This window comes from Egretta garzetta, unplaced genomic scaffold (assembly GCF_000687185.1).
Source record: "Egretta garzetta isolate BGI_Z169 unplaced genomic scaffold, ASM68718v1 scaffold190, whole genome shotgun sequence".
Classification (NCBI taxonomy): Eukaryota; Metazoa; Chordata; class Aves; order Pelecaniformes; family Ardeidae; genus Egretta; species Egretta garzetta.
The window spans coordinates 2,987,195-3,001,984 of NW_009258272.1; the positions used below are offsets into that span (position 1 = coordinate 2,987,195).

General features: G+C 43.6%; 1 protein-coding gene across 1 annotated transcript in view; it reads right to left on the reverse strand.

Annotated features, from left to right (window-relative positions):
• Positions 1-14,790, reverse strand: part of PAPPA (pappalysin 1) — a 178,676-nt gene that overhangs the window by 118,723 nt on the left and 45,163 nt on the right. The window contains exons 3-4 of the mRNA XM_009634899.2: positions 6,755-6,900; positions 2,044-2,337 (exon numbers count right to left, since the gene is read on the reverse strand). Of these exons, the coding sequence (XP_009633194.1) occupies positions 2,044-2,337; positions 6,755-6,900 (440 nt within the window). The remainder of the gene's footprint in view (positions 1-2,043; positions 2,338-6,754; positions 6,901-14,790) is intronic.

Here is a 14,790-nt window from a genome sequence, read left to right on the forward strand (position 1 = left end):
TTTTCACTCAAGAAAACCATGGCTGTTTGGACTTGTGAAAATAATTTACAAGTCCAATTTCTCACACTTCTCGATCTTCTGGACATCGTAACTTGTTTCAGGCAAAAAAAGTTACCCTTTAAGTCAGTGCTTTGCTACAGACTTGGGGGTAACCAGACAGATGGATGTTGGACAGAGAGACAAATGCAGTATGATCAAGCTGTATACAAGGAGCAAAACAGAAAAGAAAGGCAGACAATGTTTATTGCTGCATGACCTCAACCTAGAGGTTTCAAAGGTATTTCTACGGCAATTTGATATCCTGATATTTTTTTATTCCACTGGCAGTAACAGAAAAGAAAACAGATTCATGCATGAGCTCTAGAGATGCCTATCATGTTGCTTCGCTTAATTTTTCAAGAAGAAGAAGAAAAAAAAAAAGTTTCTGCTCAGAACACCAGCACATATGTAGGTCCCAAGAGCAGACAGGTATCTCTGGGGTCTGCCTCTGTCTCAGCTCTCAAGAGAATTGCCAAGGGAAGTTCTCTTTGGAAGAAGAGAGCTCAGTGTTTTGACACACGCACGCTCCACTCCCTGTCACACACACACAAGCAGGTTTGGTGGAGGGATTTTGGCATCTGAAGTGGCACTGCCCTACTCGGGTGATGTTACCAGGGGGCTGTGTCAGGCAGGAAGCCTCTCTGCCCTCCCGCACACGCACAAAAGCGCACAACACGCTGAGGTGCTGACTCAGTGTGTGTATGCTTGTCCCTGAAAACACCCTCTAAACAAATAGAAAAATAAAGAGAGAACTAAGCATCACTTTTAGCTAGTGCCCTGAAGGGCATAAAAGCATTTCTGTTATAAATCATTTCAATCTGTGCCCCAGATGACATTAAACACTTTGCTTCTCTACAGTTTTATTACAGAATAAGCACTCCAATGACCTTTTGAGTGGGCAATCTGTGTTTTTGCCTGGAGTATAAAGGTGCCCTTCAGGGGCCATAAGTATATTGGTCACCTTTAAAATGTTGTTGATGCTGTCAACCCAATGTCACAGACCTTCATCAGGGCTAGACCCTGTGACCCAAAATAAGGGGAAATAAGAGCCAAGGCATCTCCTGTTCTTTCTGGGAAGTAACAGAGGATCCTTCAACTCCCCCTGAACTTCCAGGGGTGCAGCAAGGACCCCACCTCACCCTTGTCCGATGGGCAAGGCTCACAGGAGCTCATGCCCTCTTTGCGTTATGTTCTGTTGATAGGACTGCCATGAACCAGCACCCCTGAGCAACACAGCTGTGCCTACAGAAGCCTGCAGAGTTGTAACTACAAAATCAGGCTTTTGCTTAAGCCGCTTATTCCTCTTGGAGGGGTGGTTTTACCACGCTGGTATGAAGCCTTTGTAGTTGCAATCCCAGCCCAAACCAGCACAGCACACTGCTAGTCCTTGACCAGAAGAGCAATCCTGATCCAGGTACTACCCCAGTATTCACACTCTGACGATGGAACTCAGATGTGAGTGATTGTAGCTGAATGGGTGATTCCAAATCAAACACCAAGCATGGTATTTGAACAGACGCATGGAGGCATGAGCAGTGTTTCATTAGATGTCTACCTATTGCGGGTTCATTACACAGCCTTGGTGGTATCAATATTCATCTGACATGCAGTATGTCCGTAGGGGAGAGTAAACAATCTCTGAATCTGGGTTTTTCGAAGAAGACCTCATAGATAAGGCATCCAGATCCCAGGGAAATAGAGTGTCAAATTTGCTGTAGAGCCTTTAGAAGCTGTTTTCTTAATGCTTATCTCATTTCTTCCCTCCCCCAGACCTTCTGCCTGGTCATCCCATGGAACTACGTGAAGTTGGGCAAAACTGGGAAAAAAGAGCAGGAGAACTGGAAAGGATTCCTGAGGCCATGAAGTTCAGTCTCTCATCAAGTCTGGTCGCATGTCAGCAAAAAGCCCTACATGAAATGGACTGTAGAAATCAGAGCTAATACTGCTATTCTTTGTTCCCACCGAACCACAGACACCAACAGAAAACCAAGGAAACCCAAGTACCTGCGTAGCTCATGAAGTTACTGAATGGCGTGTTTAGGAAACTGTGAAAACCGCATGTGTCGTTGCCAGGTCCAGGATCTCCACACAGCTTGTGCTTAGGAGCAGGGTTGGTGTCACTGCAGAGGTCCCCGGTCTCGAAGGAGGGCTCAGTTTCCATGCACGGATCGCTGCAGGAGAGGATCTCTGAGATTCCCCGGAAGACGTGATAGAGCCCCAGGCTATGTCCAATTTCATGGATCATCGTGTGTGTGTGGCCAGGGATGCCATAGAAGGAAGGATTCAGCACAATGCCACCTGCAAGGGGAAAAGAGAAGAGTTTCATTTGCCTCGTCTTCCTCAGAACAGCAAGACAAAGGGAAAGGAAGACAATCCTAAGGGCAGATCCACTGGCAGTTCATCAGATCCTCTGTAGCACAGACCAGTTTTTGCACCATCAGACACGCTGACTGCTCAGAGAACCTGCACAGCAAGGTTTAATCTCACCCTTAATCTGGGGCTCTAAGGATGAGGAATCACAGGACAAAGTCCAACGTCCTAAACCAAAAAACACAGTGACAATCGGTCTTTCCACTGAGTATGGTCAGTTTGGTTTGTTTGTTAACTCAAAGAAAAAAATCTTGCATGCAATTACCTCATACTATGCAATTTCAAATCATTTAATGTGCTTATATAGAGTAATTCTGCCCAGATAAGTGTAAGCAATGCATTTGATACCAGGAGTCAAACAAAACATACCTGAAGCACTCTCTGTACACTATTTCACAGAGTAAAGATACAATAGAAGCCCATTAACTTCTGAAACACCCTAAAAATTGCAATAGGTTGCACCAATATTTGCAAACTAATAGCTGGACAAAGAAATCAGAATAGCCCCAAGGTTGGAACAGTTTTTGTGGGGTGTGCTCTCATCATATAGACAGCTCTGAAGTAACTGTCCAAAACACACTGCGTTCAGGCACTCAGACAAGCCTAGTTTGATCAGAACTGCACAGTCCACTAATGAATAGGCATCAGTCTAATGTGTCAAAAAAATATGAAATTCTGGAATGTGATAATTCTAAAAGAACTGCAGGATTGTTAAACGTACACAAAGAAAGATAATTTTTTTGTTGTTGTTGTGTGCATTATGGGATGCGTAGATGAACAAATAGTAAATCAGTGAGGCTTTACAGTATATTGAATTAATCATAAGAATTATACATCTAGCTCAGCTAGATGTACCTTTGGATTTATGATACGCTTCGTATTTTCTTTATTTAGCATGTTGGCTTCAACTTTTCCAAGCCTTTTATTTAAAACTATGTGCATATTACCTACCACGAGAACGGGAGACTGCTTTGTAAAAGTTATAGCAGGAAAATAAATCTTGGATGTGGTATGCTAATAATTTAGTGACAAAAAGGAGAGAAAAGGGTTTGGCAGGAGGAACTTTAACAGCAACTGTAGCATAGGGAAGATGAGATCACTGGATTCTGACACACCATAGACTCTTCCTTCTCATCTGCCTGGAGACTTGGTTCCAACAACCATGGAATTACAGGAAAATAAGATCAAAAAGATCTTAAGAAGTCATCTAATTCCACTATCAAAAAACACAGGACCAATTAGGTCTATACCACCCCTCACACATATTGGCCTGATATCTCTTTACAGCCCCTGATGACACGACTACCCCAGCAATCCATTTCAGCACTCGGTATCCTTACGGCTGCAAGGATTTAACTCACATCTAATCTGAATTGATTTTTTGGCAATTTAAGTTCATGACTTCAAGTCCTGCCTCACACGGATACGAAGAACAGAAGATTCTCCTCCCCTTTCATCAGCTTTTATGAGATTGTCATCAGCCCCACTTCAGGCTCTTTTCCTTCAGCCTGAATAAATGCAACCCATTCAACCCTTCCCTGTAGCTCAATCCTTTTTCTAGACCTCCCTGACTGTTGTTCGCCTTTGGTTTTCCCAGTTGTCTCACGTTTTCCTTCAAGTACAGTGTCCACACACGATACAGTGTCCCAGCTGAAATCTTATCAATGCTGAAGAGAGAGGAAGGACCACTTCAGATACCTTGCAAGGACACATGCAAATTTAAATACAGACACAAAAGGGAGAAGAAAATCAATCACACTGCGACATCGTGCCTATTATGCCGCACGCAGAATCTGCACATCCTTTTCAAAGCACTGAACTGGTCCTTGTGCTAGCTCTCCGCTGGCCCAATTAATTGTCTGCAGACCTACCAGTACACAGCCACTGCAATCCCCATGTTCCTTGCATCACTCTCTCCCCCTTTATACAATACACGCTCCAAGTCCTCTGCCACTTGGGGTCTACCCACGCGGAGCCATTCAAACCCAGAGAGTACCCTGGTATATTGTTTTGTGGGGTCTCTTTCCCAAAGATACTTCCAGGGTTTGTTTTCCAATGGCAGGGGTATTGGTGAAATTCCTCAGTGGGACGTGCCTTCAAAATAAAGGCTGGGTAAATGGTTCTGGCATTGGATAGCCCTGAGGCAGCTGGAGAGGGAGATTTTATTTTTGCCTTTGTTGAAAATTTATATTTTTCACAGCTGTCAACAATCTAAATCAATTGCAGTTTTGCAGAAAAGATAAACTCCCTCACCCAGACAATCTCTATCCCAGCCTTTAGATCTGCACCACAGGACATATTTCATATTTTTTATTAAGTACATATTGGATTTATAGAAGAGAGTAAAAAAGATTAAAGATGAATTCTTTCAGACCAAGCACAGGTCTGGGAGGGCTATTATGACAGGAAATTATGACCATTATTTATTTATTTTTACTTTTTCCCACTGCAAGTCAACTTTAAACTGTTGGCTAATGTCTTTTTTTCTTGGGAGATGTTTTTTTTTTTGGTCAATGAATTCTGTCAATACACTGTAGGAGCTGAATTTAAATTGTTTTGCTCAGGCATGATGTTGACAATTAGCTTAACGAAGTGACAGAAGAACTCATCAGGGCTTTGGGCAAGCCCCAGCCCTCTTGCAGAAGGTTCTTCTTGGCACTCTGGAGCTCTCCCCTTGTTCTCTGCTCCCTCCCATAGCAACACCAAGGGAAGCTGCGAAACAACTCATTTAAGGAAGGATCGGCTATATTGCAGCCTTACTTCACTCCAGCAGTGGCATTAGGGCTAACGTTTCCCACCAGCAACACATGCTGTTGCACAATCAGAAGCAAACAGAGTTACTGTGGGGCTAGCGCGGGAGTAGGGGATTGTGGTATTACCAAGGGATAGAAATCCCAGCAGCATGGGCGCTGGTCAAGGCTGGGGTGAATCTCTCTTTCTATTTTTGCCAGAAGATGTTGCCATGGGGAATGCTCACTGGCAGGAATTTACAGTGTCTTCTGTTTTGGGTGCTCCCAGTAGGAGACCATGGAGATGGGCCTGGAGGCAAGTCAGAGTGGAAGTGGTTTCACTTCCAGCCTAGCTCGGCAGGAGACTGGATGAGTGTCAGTGCCGGTCCTTGGGAAGGGAAGTTTGCTCACACTTCTTCCAGAGCAGCTGCAGAGCTGAATGTCGTAATAAAACACTTAATAAGTGAAGTAGGGCAGCCAGCTCCAACTGCTTGGTCTGACCATGGAACCTCTCTCAGCTACAGAGACAATAGAGATGTTAACATCTAGGTCTTGGGGTAATGTATTTTTGAACATGGAAAAACCTCCCTGATTGATGGCTCGAGTTGTAGTTCAGCTCTCGTAGGATGCTTTAGAGTAATAAACACTGTATTTTTGCTCTCCTCGTCTAGGTTTACATTTGCCATATCTTTTTTGTTTTCCTCAATGTGGGGTTGGGTAATACAAAACCAGGCTGAAACAGCCTTTCACAAAGACTGAACTTGGCTGAAACTAGGCTTCACTTCCAGCCTAGGAAAGCCTGGACAGGCTGGAGAAATATCTAGAAAACTTGTGAGAATCCCTGCTCTTATAAGATGACCAGGTCAGGTTTGCAGCCCCAGCGGGGTTTGTGCAGTTAAGAGAAGTACATACAGACTCAGCTGGTGCCTTCCGAACCTTTTGAGGTTCATCTGATATTTTGCAAGGAACACAGGTCCAGTGGCACTGCAGGTGTCAGGGCAATGAGTCATTTAGGAGGTTGCACAGCTTTGTCTGGATCCCTGGGTTCCAGCAGCCATAATCAGCAACCTGGTTATGAAACACGCAGGGCAATCTGCAGGGTAGTGAACTCTTTCCAGTTCCACTCAAATTAACATTAGAAATACAATCTCTCAGCAGTTTGCTCTTTTGCAGACTGGTAGAGAAAAATAGCAACAAATTTTAACCATAGTCTGTGAGGAAAATTAATCGAACACTTACTAAGTAATGAACTAAGGATCAGAATGTAACAGGCTAAGGTTAAAAATTCACTTCTGTCTGGCATGCCCCCACCTATCCCCCCAATCTTCTTCACAAAGTGCTCCCATGGAGTGAATGCCCTGTAAAGTAGCTTCACTTAAAAGGTGAAATACTTTCAGCTTGACATCATCTACAAATACCATAATATGCTTTGGGTTTATAACCTAATATTTTCCTGGTTGTGAGCCAGTATCTGGGAATCGTGAAATACTTTTTTTCCCCTGACTATATATTAGGGGAATGATAAGAAATCAGAACAGAGCTTAACGCATATTTGTCTTTCCTTCTTAGCGCCTCAAAAGAATGCTTCACAAAGAAGAAACATCTTTATCACTCACCTAGATGCATCAAGGCTTCCTTGTCCCAGGGCCAAGTTGCCACTCCAGCCAGCTCTTCCTCGGAGGAATTGGCAAAGAAGATGTTGAGGTGTGTGGACCCATCCAGTTTGAGTATGTTCTTTAGTTCATTGACATCTAAGTATGCTCTGTAGAAAAAGAAAAGCATTTATTTTTTCTAAAGGTGACACAAAAAGCAACAAAGTATTGAAGAAGTGCTGCAATCCAGCCAAAGATCTTATAATATCCTGCATATCAGTCACCCAAAATATTTTAATAACCCACTCCCAAACTTCAATTACTTTGCATTCATATAGTGAATCTCATCTAAGGACTTCAGGCCATTGATTAACTAAGGCCACAAAATACAAGGTAAATACATAAAGCTGTCCACGTTCCTAAGATAAGTATAGGAATCTATTTATTATGAATGTAATTAACTGTGTATTAGGGTCAATAAATCTTTTTATATCAGCAGTTACCTTGCACATTTCCTCTAAGTTGTTTACTATTGTTACCTCTAATTTTCCTTCACAAGAACAAATTTCACATCTTCAGGCTTGGTGCAACAACTAACACCAGCTCAGTCATTTCTCCTTTAGCACCAGCAGCCATCACTTGTGCCAAGATGCACACGGTCTAACCCTGACGTAGGATGGTTTGTTGTGCATTGCTATTTCCAGCAAGCAAAGTCGTGCCAAGAGATCTCCTTGTAAGACATCTCCGCAGGAGTGGTACTATACCATGACATAAATTCCTTAGGTCCCCAGGCTCAGGGGAACAGCATCTCTTCTTAGCTGTTGGGATCTCTGGAGGTTACAGAACAATCTGCTTGCAGGAAAGCAAAGCCAATGCCTTAACCTTGATGGCCGTTGGAAGTGCGTTTTGCACTCCTTCAAAGGAGCAGACTTTCTCAGTACTGGAATAGAGGCGCTACTTGCCGAAGAGCGTACCATGGTGCCACACTGCTTTCAGCGGCACTGTAATGCTCTAACTCAGAGTAAAGCTGGAGAAAGTGAAGCGTAAGAGCAAACCCATTGGTTCTCTTTCTAGCTCACATTGTCTTCTGATATGAAGTGTTGTGCTAACACAAGATCTAGAACACGGATGAGTCGTACTATCTTCACTTGACAGGTGGAAACAAGAGAGAGAGAGATAACACATCGAGTCAAGGCTGAGTAGCTTGTAAGGGAAGGACACCATGATGGTGTCGAGCAGGTTGATTCCCGCTTCCTGAAGTTCCCCTTTCCACATGTGTATGGGTGTGTATAGGGCTCACGTAGCTCTCTCAAACCAAACGCGCTCATATTCAGTAAGTAGGGTTCCTTGCATACTTTGCAAGGCTTTCGTTCCCAGAAGGGTGAAGAAAAAATAGGGGAGTTGGCTCAGCACCAAGATCTTTCTGTCCTTCCCTGGAGGACTCCCCAATGGAAAACACATTCATATTTCCACAGTAGCTTCCCCTGCCACTTGCTGAAGTCATTGCCTCCAAAATAGTTCATGTCTGGGTGTCCCCAGGCCCTCGCTGACTCATGGAGGAAGACGTGCTCTTTGGGGACACCAGTGGAAGGGTATGTTTCCATTCCATACAGTGTTTATCTTCCAATCAAATGTGGATGACATCCTGAAGGACAGGTCAGCGCTGTGACCCTTTACACATTTCTCATCTCTCCACTGTTCCCAACGCATCTATGGAAAATCCACAGATCTTCCCCTTAGCTCCTCGAGCTTGTTCTGTGTGTGCCTTTGAAAACATCTTTTCCAAACATGGGCTCATACTTATACATGTACACCAGCAATAGTCTGAAATGACATATGAGAGCTAACGTGCATTTTCAGATTAGAGCATAAGCGTATGAGGGGAATATGTGATGGAGGATGTGCACACGTGAAGGGTATATATATAAGATACGTATGCCTGCACTTATGGCAGCATCAGTAAAAGACAGTGAGCAAAAGTGTAAGAGAACGTGGGAGCGATGCAATACTTTGTGCAAGAGAGAAAAGGACAGAAACAGAAGCATCGTGTACCTCTGAGTAGAAAAACGTTTGTGTGTTTTGTATCACAGTGGGAAGGAAAGGCCACTGTCTGTATTGAGACTGCGGTTGTTGACTCTGGATGCAGATGCTTTATGGCCTATGCAAATCCCTGTAGGAGTAACTATAATCAAACTTCTCTCCTGAGATTACCATTTTTATCCTCACTCCTATGGTTTCAAATAATCTAAACTAATATTTCTTTATTCTCAGCTGTCTCTTTGCTTACTGTTTACACAATCCAATCCTCATTTCTATCCTCAGTGCATGACCACAATCGTGCTCTCACTTGCATACAAGCTGTGTGCTTCAACATCTAGGGCTGTTTTGCACATGGCTTATTACTGCAGACAACATCCAGAGCAGACAGCATTTAACTAATTGGCCAGTGATGTCAGTGCATCGCCGAGACTGAACTTGTGCCTTACATAAATCCACCGTACTAAGTCAATTGGACTTGGGTTTATATTATTTCTCTGACCGCTACTTCTCTGCTAGCCAACGGAAGTCTGCAAAAGAGCAGAATATATTCACATGGTGTGAGAACAGAATGCTAAGAGGATTTTAGCAAAGGGTCTGCACAGGACTAGGTGTAAAGGGATCGTACTTGGGAGGAAGTAAATGCAAACCCCTTTGCAAAAGCAGACAGCAACCCCCAACACATAAACATGCTCAAGCATTTAGCTAGGGCAAATCCTTGTACACGTGCAAACACATGCGTGCACGTGCGTGCATGAACAGCAGTGTGAGCGTGTTAGCAAGGGTTTGGATTGTGCATACATGCAAGACAGCTAAGAGTACGTATGCAAAGGAACCAGCATGTGTGTGTGTGTGTAAGAGATAAAAACACAAGCTGGAATTCCATCCTCTCCTTACTCCCCATGTTTCTAATAACCTCCCATCCCTATCCATCATCACCACATTCCTACACTCAAGGAGGCATAAATTAACTGCTTTTGCAGTTCATGTCCAACTACGTAGCCGCAGGCAGCAGACCCAACAGTTACCAGGTCAAAATAGTTTTCAGTTATTGCATTGGACTAGGCTGCCTCCCCCCTGCCGCTGTGGCTGCTTTGTTATCAGCCCAGACTATCTGACCCAACGCAATCTGCGAGCATTGCTTACACTTCTCAAGGTTATGTGGGTCCTCTGATAGAGGACATAATGTCTGTCACATGGGCTCGTGCCAAAGAGAGCCAAAGAGCCCAGCCTTTCCAGCACTGCCAAACTCGCATTTCAAAGACATGAGTGCAGTCTTGGAAAAGGATCAAAGCCTTTCCAACTGTCATTAGAATATTTCCTTTATGCATCTCTCCGCGAATGCCAGCAACATATTTCATAAAATTCATTGGCTCGAGATGGTACCTCCAATATAAACTTGAATGGGGGAACTGTCAGGGCAAGCCTATGTGGAAAACAAAACAAAACCCAAAGCACAACAAAACATGTGTAATTCCTGTAATGGAAAAAACATACGATGCGGTGAGCGTGCCTTGCTAAGAAAGCCTAATGAGCCTATTAGTGCATCATAAAAGGTCTCCTTTGCTGGAATCCGTTTCAGACATCGCAATTCTATGGCCTGTTTAAGGCCATTTGGGACACCAAATCGTATCAGGCAAAGTGCACATTCCCACCCAGATCTCTTCATCAACTTGTTTGTCCAATGCAGAGGTTTGGTTTGCTTTTTATCTCCACTGCAGTGTAAATAACCCCCTGAAACTGTAGCGTACAGCAGCTCACCCTCATCCAGTAAGCCCCAGATCTCAAACAGTAATACGTATCTCGTACGGTGCTCCACTTTCAGTCTAATGGAGCCTTTAGTTCATCCAGCAGCGTCTCATGACTGCCCTACCCACCTGCCCGCAGGGGCCACTGCGAGGAGCTCCCTTCTGCCGGCCCCCAGCTCCAAAGCCAAGTCCAGCCACAAATCTCTGCTGCTTAACTACAAACACATTTGACAATGGCTTTTAAACTCGGTTGGTATCGGGGTCTAATCGTATTAAATCTGGCCTTGGTGACTAGAGTCAAGCAGTTTTGTAACTGGGTTGGAAACTCTTCCTCCCCCATTTTCTTCCAGGTCAGAGAGTGGCTTTCCCGTGTTTCCCTAATGTGGCTGGAGCGCAGCCTCTTGCATTCGTGGTTGTTTTTGCAAGGAACACACGGAGCCTTCCAGCCCTCATTGTTAGGAAATGTTTTCTACTGCTTGCTCTGAGTTATCCTCTACTTGACTTCCTTTTGTTTTTTTCCTTCAAAGACAAGTGTCGCTTTACAGCAAGAAAACAAACAGGGTACTTAAGGGATTATTTGCAAGACCCCACCCAAACACAGAGTAGGAACTTTGCTATCTGCTCAGTATGGAGTATGATCTCCAACTGCCTGATTAATTTCTTAGGAATAAAAGGCACTGCATTTCATCATTAAAAAAATACCAACCAAAAAAAACCCCAAAACACCAGCATCTTCTGAATTGCGAAGTCAGCCTCAAAAATTCTCCATTTTATCTCTTGACGTACAATGTCCTATCCTTTACCTGGGAGGTTCAGCATATGGCAGGACAGAGTAAATCTGCTGGAATCATAGGGACCCAGTACATCACTCTCCTTCCCAAGACTCCTTGTTTCTGCTTTCATTGGCACTCTCAAAAGAGCTGTCAGCCCAGCTTAAACCATGGTACACAGTTTAACAAAGAGAAGGCTTTTCTGGACAACCCTGGCAACACTCGCTGGCAGCCCGGGACAGATCCAGATGTGGTTCCCAACATCAGGTGGCTGATGTGTCTCATGGTGGTGTTCCTGTGGTCCCTCCAGCTCTGATCTTGGCCCCAGGATTGACACTAACTCATCAGAGCAGCAAAAACCACAACAGTCAGTATGCGGCCAGGCGCTCACCGACTGTCCTGTTTGTTCAAGCAACATGGGGGGCCCAAGGATTTAGGGTGCAGTGTCCACCTAGAGATTTTCAATATCTGCAGTGGACAGCAAGGACGGTTTTGAGATAAATTATATTCTTCCTGAAGATAATGGCAAGAGCCGTGACTTCAACAGCGCTGAAAGCTGACCTTGAAATGGGGCCATTTGGCAGACGCGCTCAATTGTAATTTAGCTTTTCCCCCTGTGATTTCTCAGTCTTGGGTGGTTAGAATTGGAACTCTCCTTCTGGAGATGCAGAGTTGATGCCAGCGTATGAGCTGCCTTTTGCCTTCTGTCACAGAATCACAGAAAAACAAGTCTGGAAAGGATGTCTAGAGACCATTGTGGGTAGCCCTCCACCCCAAAGCAGGGGCATCTCTATATGTCGCACCAAGCAAATTTTTATCTAGCTCAAACTTAAGACCACACATGACGAGGCTTCAGCCACTGCCTCAGCAACCTGCAGCCCATGTTTCAATACCTTTATGGTCAGGAATTTTTCCGAAGGTCTACCTGAATATTTTTTGCTGCAACAAATGTACGTGGCTATTTGTGCCATGCCCCACAGACAGGGAGATTAGATGATTCCCTTCTGCTTTACCACACCTATTACTTATTTGAAAGCTTATTATATCTCCTGTAAACCATCTAATTTTTAGGCTAACACCACCTTATTTCTTCAGCCGCTCCCCCCTGGTTATATTGTTTAAGATCGCTGGTCATTTCTGATGCTCTTATCTGCACCCTTCACGTCTTTCTCAAAGGCAGGTCATCAAAAGGGGACACAGTCCTCAAGCTGAGAGCTTATCAGTGCCACATAGCTGCTACATTCGTCCTGGCTATCACCTCCAACCTGACATAAAGTACACAGTAGATATTTCAGACCTACAAACATTTACAGTATTTTTAGTTCTTTTTTGCCTGAAGTGCTACAGGTCTATGGAAAGTCTGAACAAAAAGAGACAACCTACAAACCCTCTTTAGCAGTGGACTTGCAATAAAATTTTTGTCTGACCTGACGTTAAAGATCTGCCTTTGCTGGCAAATTTAATTTTGCTCCTCATTTCAGACAGATTGCCATAAATCATGTGAAGCAGGAAGCGTGCCTCATCTACATTTAGTTTAGTGTTAATTTAAGACACTGGTGTAAGTGTAGTAAAAGTCATGATAATTTATTGATAAAGGTATAAATCTTTCAGTGATTGGGACAGAGCCTGAATCAGAGCGGAGCCAGAATATTACAAAGTGAAAGGCTTCAGGTCCCAATTTAGATCCAGATCACTGCCTGTGTTCACACTGAAATCAAAATGTGTAACTGTAATTCCAACCGCATCCAAACCAGGCAGTCACTAGGTCATGTCCGCAAGCATAAATTGCAAGCACTGTCAGCACATGTAGGCTTGGAAGCTTTTGAAGAATTTTGGTTTATCTGTTGCAGCAAAATGTCCTCTACAGCCCCCGAATCTGATCTCCCGTTACAAGAAAGGAGGAATATTTTGGCAAAAAAAATGATAATCATGAGGATCCAAGAAAAGACACTTAGGATAATTGTTCAAATATAAACCCAGCTTCTTGGGTAGGTTTGGTAGCCTGTGCTGAACTCTGTATCACTCGCTGTGACACTGCTAATGCATTCAGGTTAGCTGGTTAAAGCTGGATGGGGTTTTTTACATCAGCGGCAGGTCCTACAGTTAAGACTGACCCTAAGCAACACATATGATAAAATAAAAGCCCACACAGCTACAAAAGGCTGGGTGTTCGTTGATCCTAGGGTGCCCTCTTTCCCAAACTGAATTAATTCTACCATTATTACCATTATGCTAGTGACTCAGGCTTTATTCATCATATGAAAAAAAAAAAAAAATTTAAACCAAATATATAGAAAGAAGAGTTTTACTGTGCAAAATATAGGACTTATTTGGGTCTGGGTTTTCTTTATCCTGCAACAGAGACTGAGAGCAGCTCCTTGCTCTAATGTAGGGAATTTTTACAATTCTCAAGTCCTCTGTTTCATTCTCATTCATGCTCTGAAATGCTGACTTTCCAGCAGGACAGTCCTAGAAATAAGCACATCTCTTCTGTAACATTTTGCACTATAAATCTACAGGACTGCAAGAAAAAAAAAATACACCCCATACATAAAGGAAATTATTTGCTACTAAATTCTAAAAATCAGTATTATCATCTATAGAACCTCAATGGCGCACCCCTGCTGAGCCCTATCTGGCTTTATCGTAGAAGACCTCAAATAAATGGTACAGCTTTATTCCATGCAATTGCTTATAGATAACTCCTGGGTGTTGTAAATGCAGTATCTACTTAATGGGGCTGAACCACAGCAATAGTTTGGAATAAACCTGAGGGATGGACTACTCCTAACCTAGCTCTGGGTCCTCTCTTGGTTGGGTTCATGTGAGCTTGCACTTTGAGCCAACTTCTGTTCTCACTGGGCTGCACCCAAGTATCAGCCCTGACTGTGATGTATTCGCTCCAGTGTTAGTCAGAGCAAAATTTGATTCTCAAAGTGCAGCTTCAGGTTCAAATCCAAAATCTCAAAGGAAACCTCAGTTGAAACGACCAATTTTGCCCAATTTCTGGCCAACGCAACTCGCTTTTTTAAGGAGGGAGGCGGGTTTCCTCAGATCTCCACACGGATTCTCTCAAAGGTTTGTAAATCCTTGCCAAATCCTTCACAAACCTGGGCTGAGATTCAGAAATACAGTGAAAACAGATATCTTTTCTTTTTTTCCCCAGCACTTTTGCTGCTGGTTCTGGCCAGGATAAGAAAGAGTAGAGGCTCAGGGAAAAAGAATGGGGAAAAAGATGATGCAAAAATTTTCAAATGTCAAACATGTTCTGTCTGAACTCTGGGCAAAAATTTAGGGTGGCTGTTAATATACACAAAATTATTTCTTCCCTCTCTCCCTTTATCCTCCCAGGCTTTACTGCCCACTTCTTCTACCAGAGACCCCACCTTTCCATAACCTTTATGTAGGTTTATAAAGAGTTGCGGTGCTACAGACCATAAATATGTGATCACTGAGCCTTCTCCCTTTGCAAGGTCTACATCCAAAAGCGAAGCAACATTTAAGT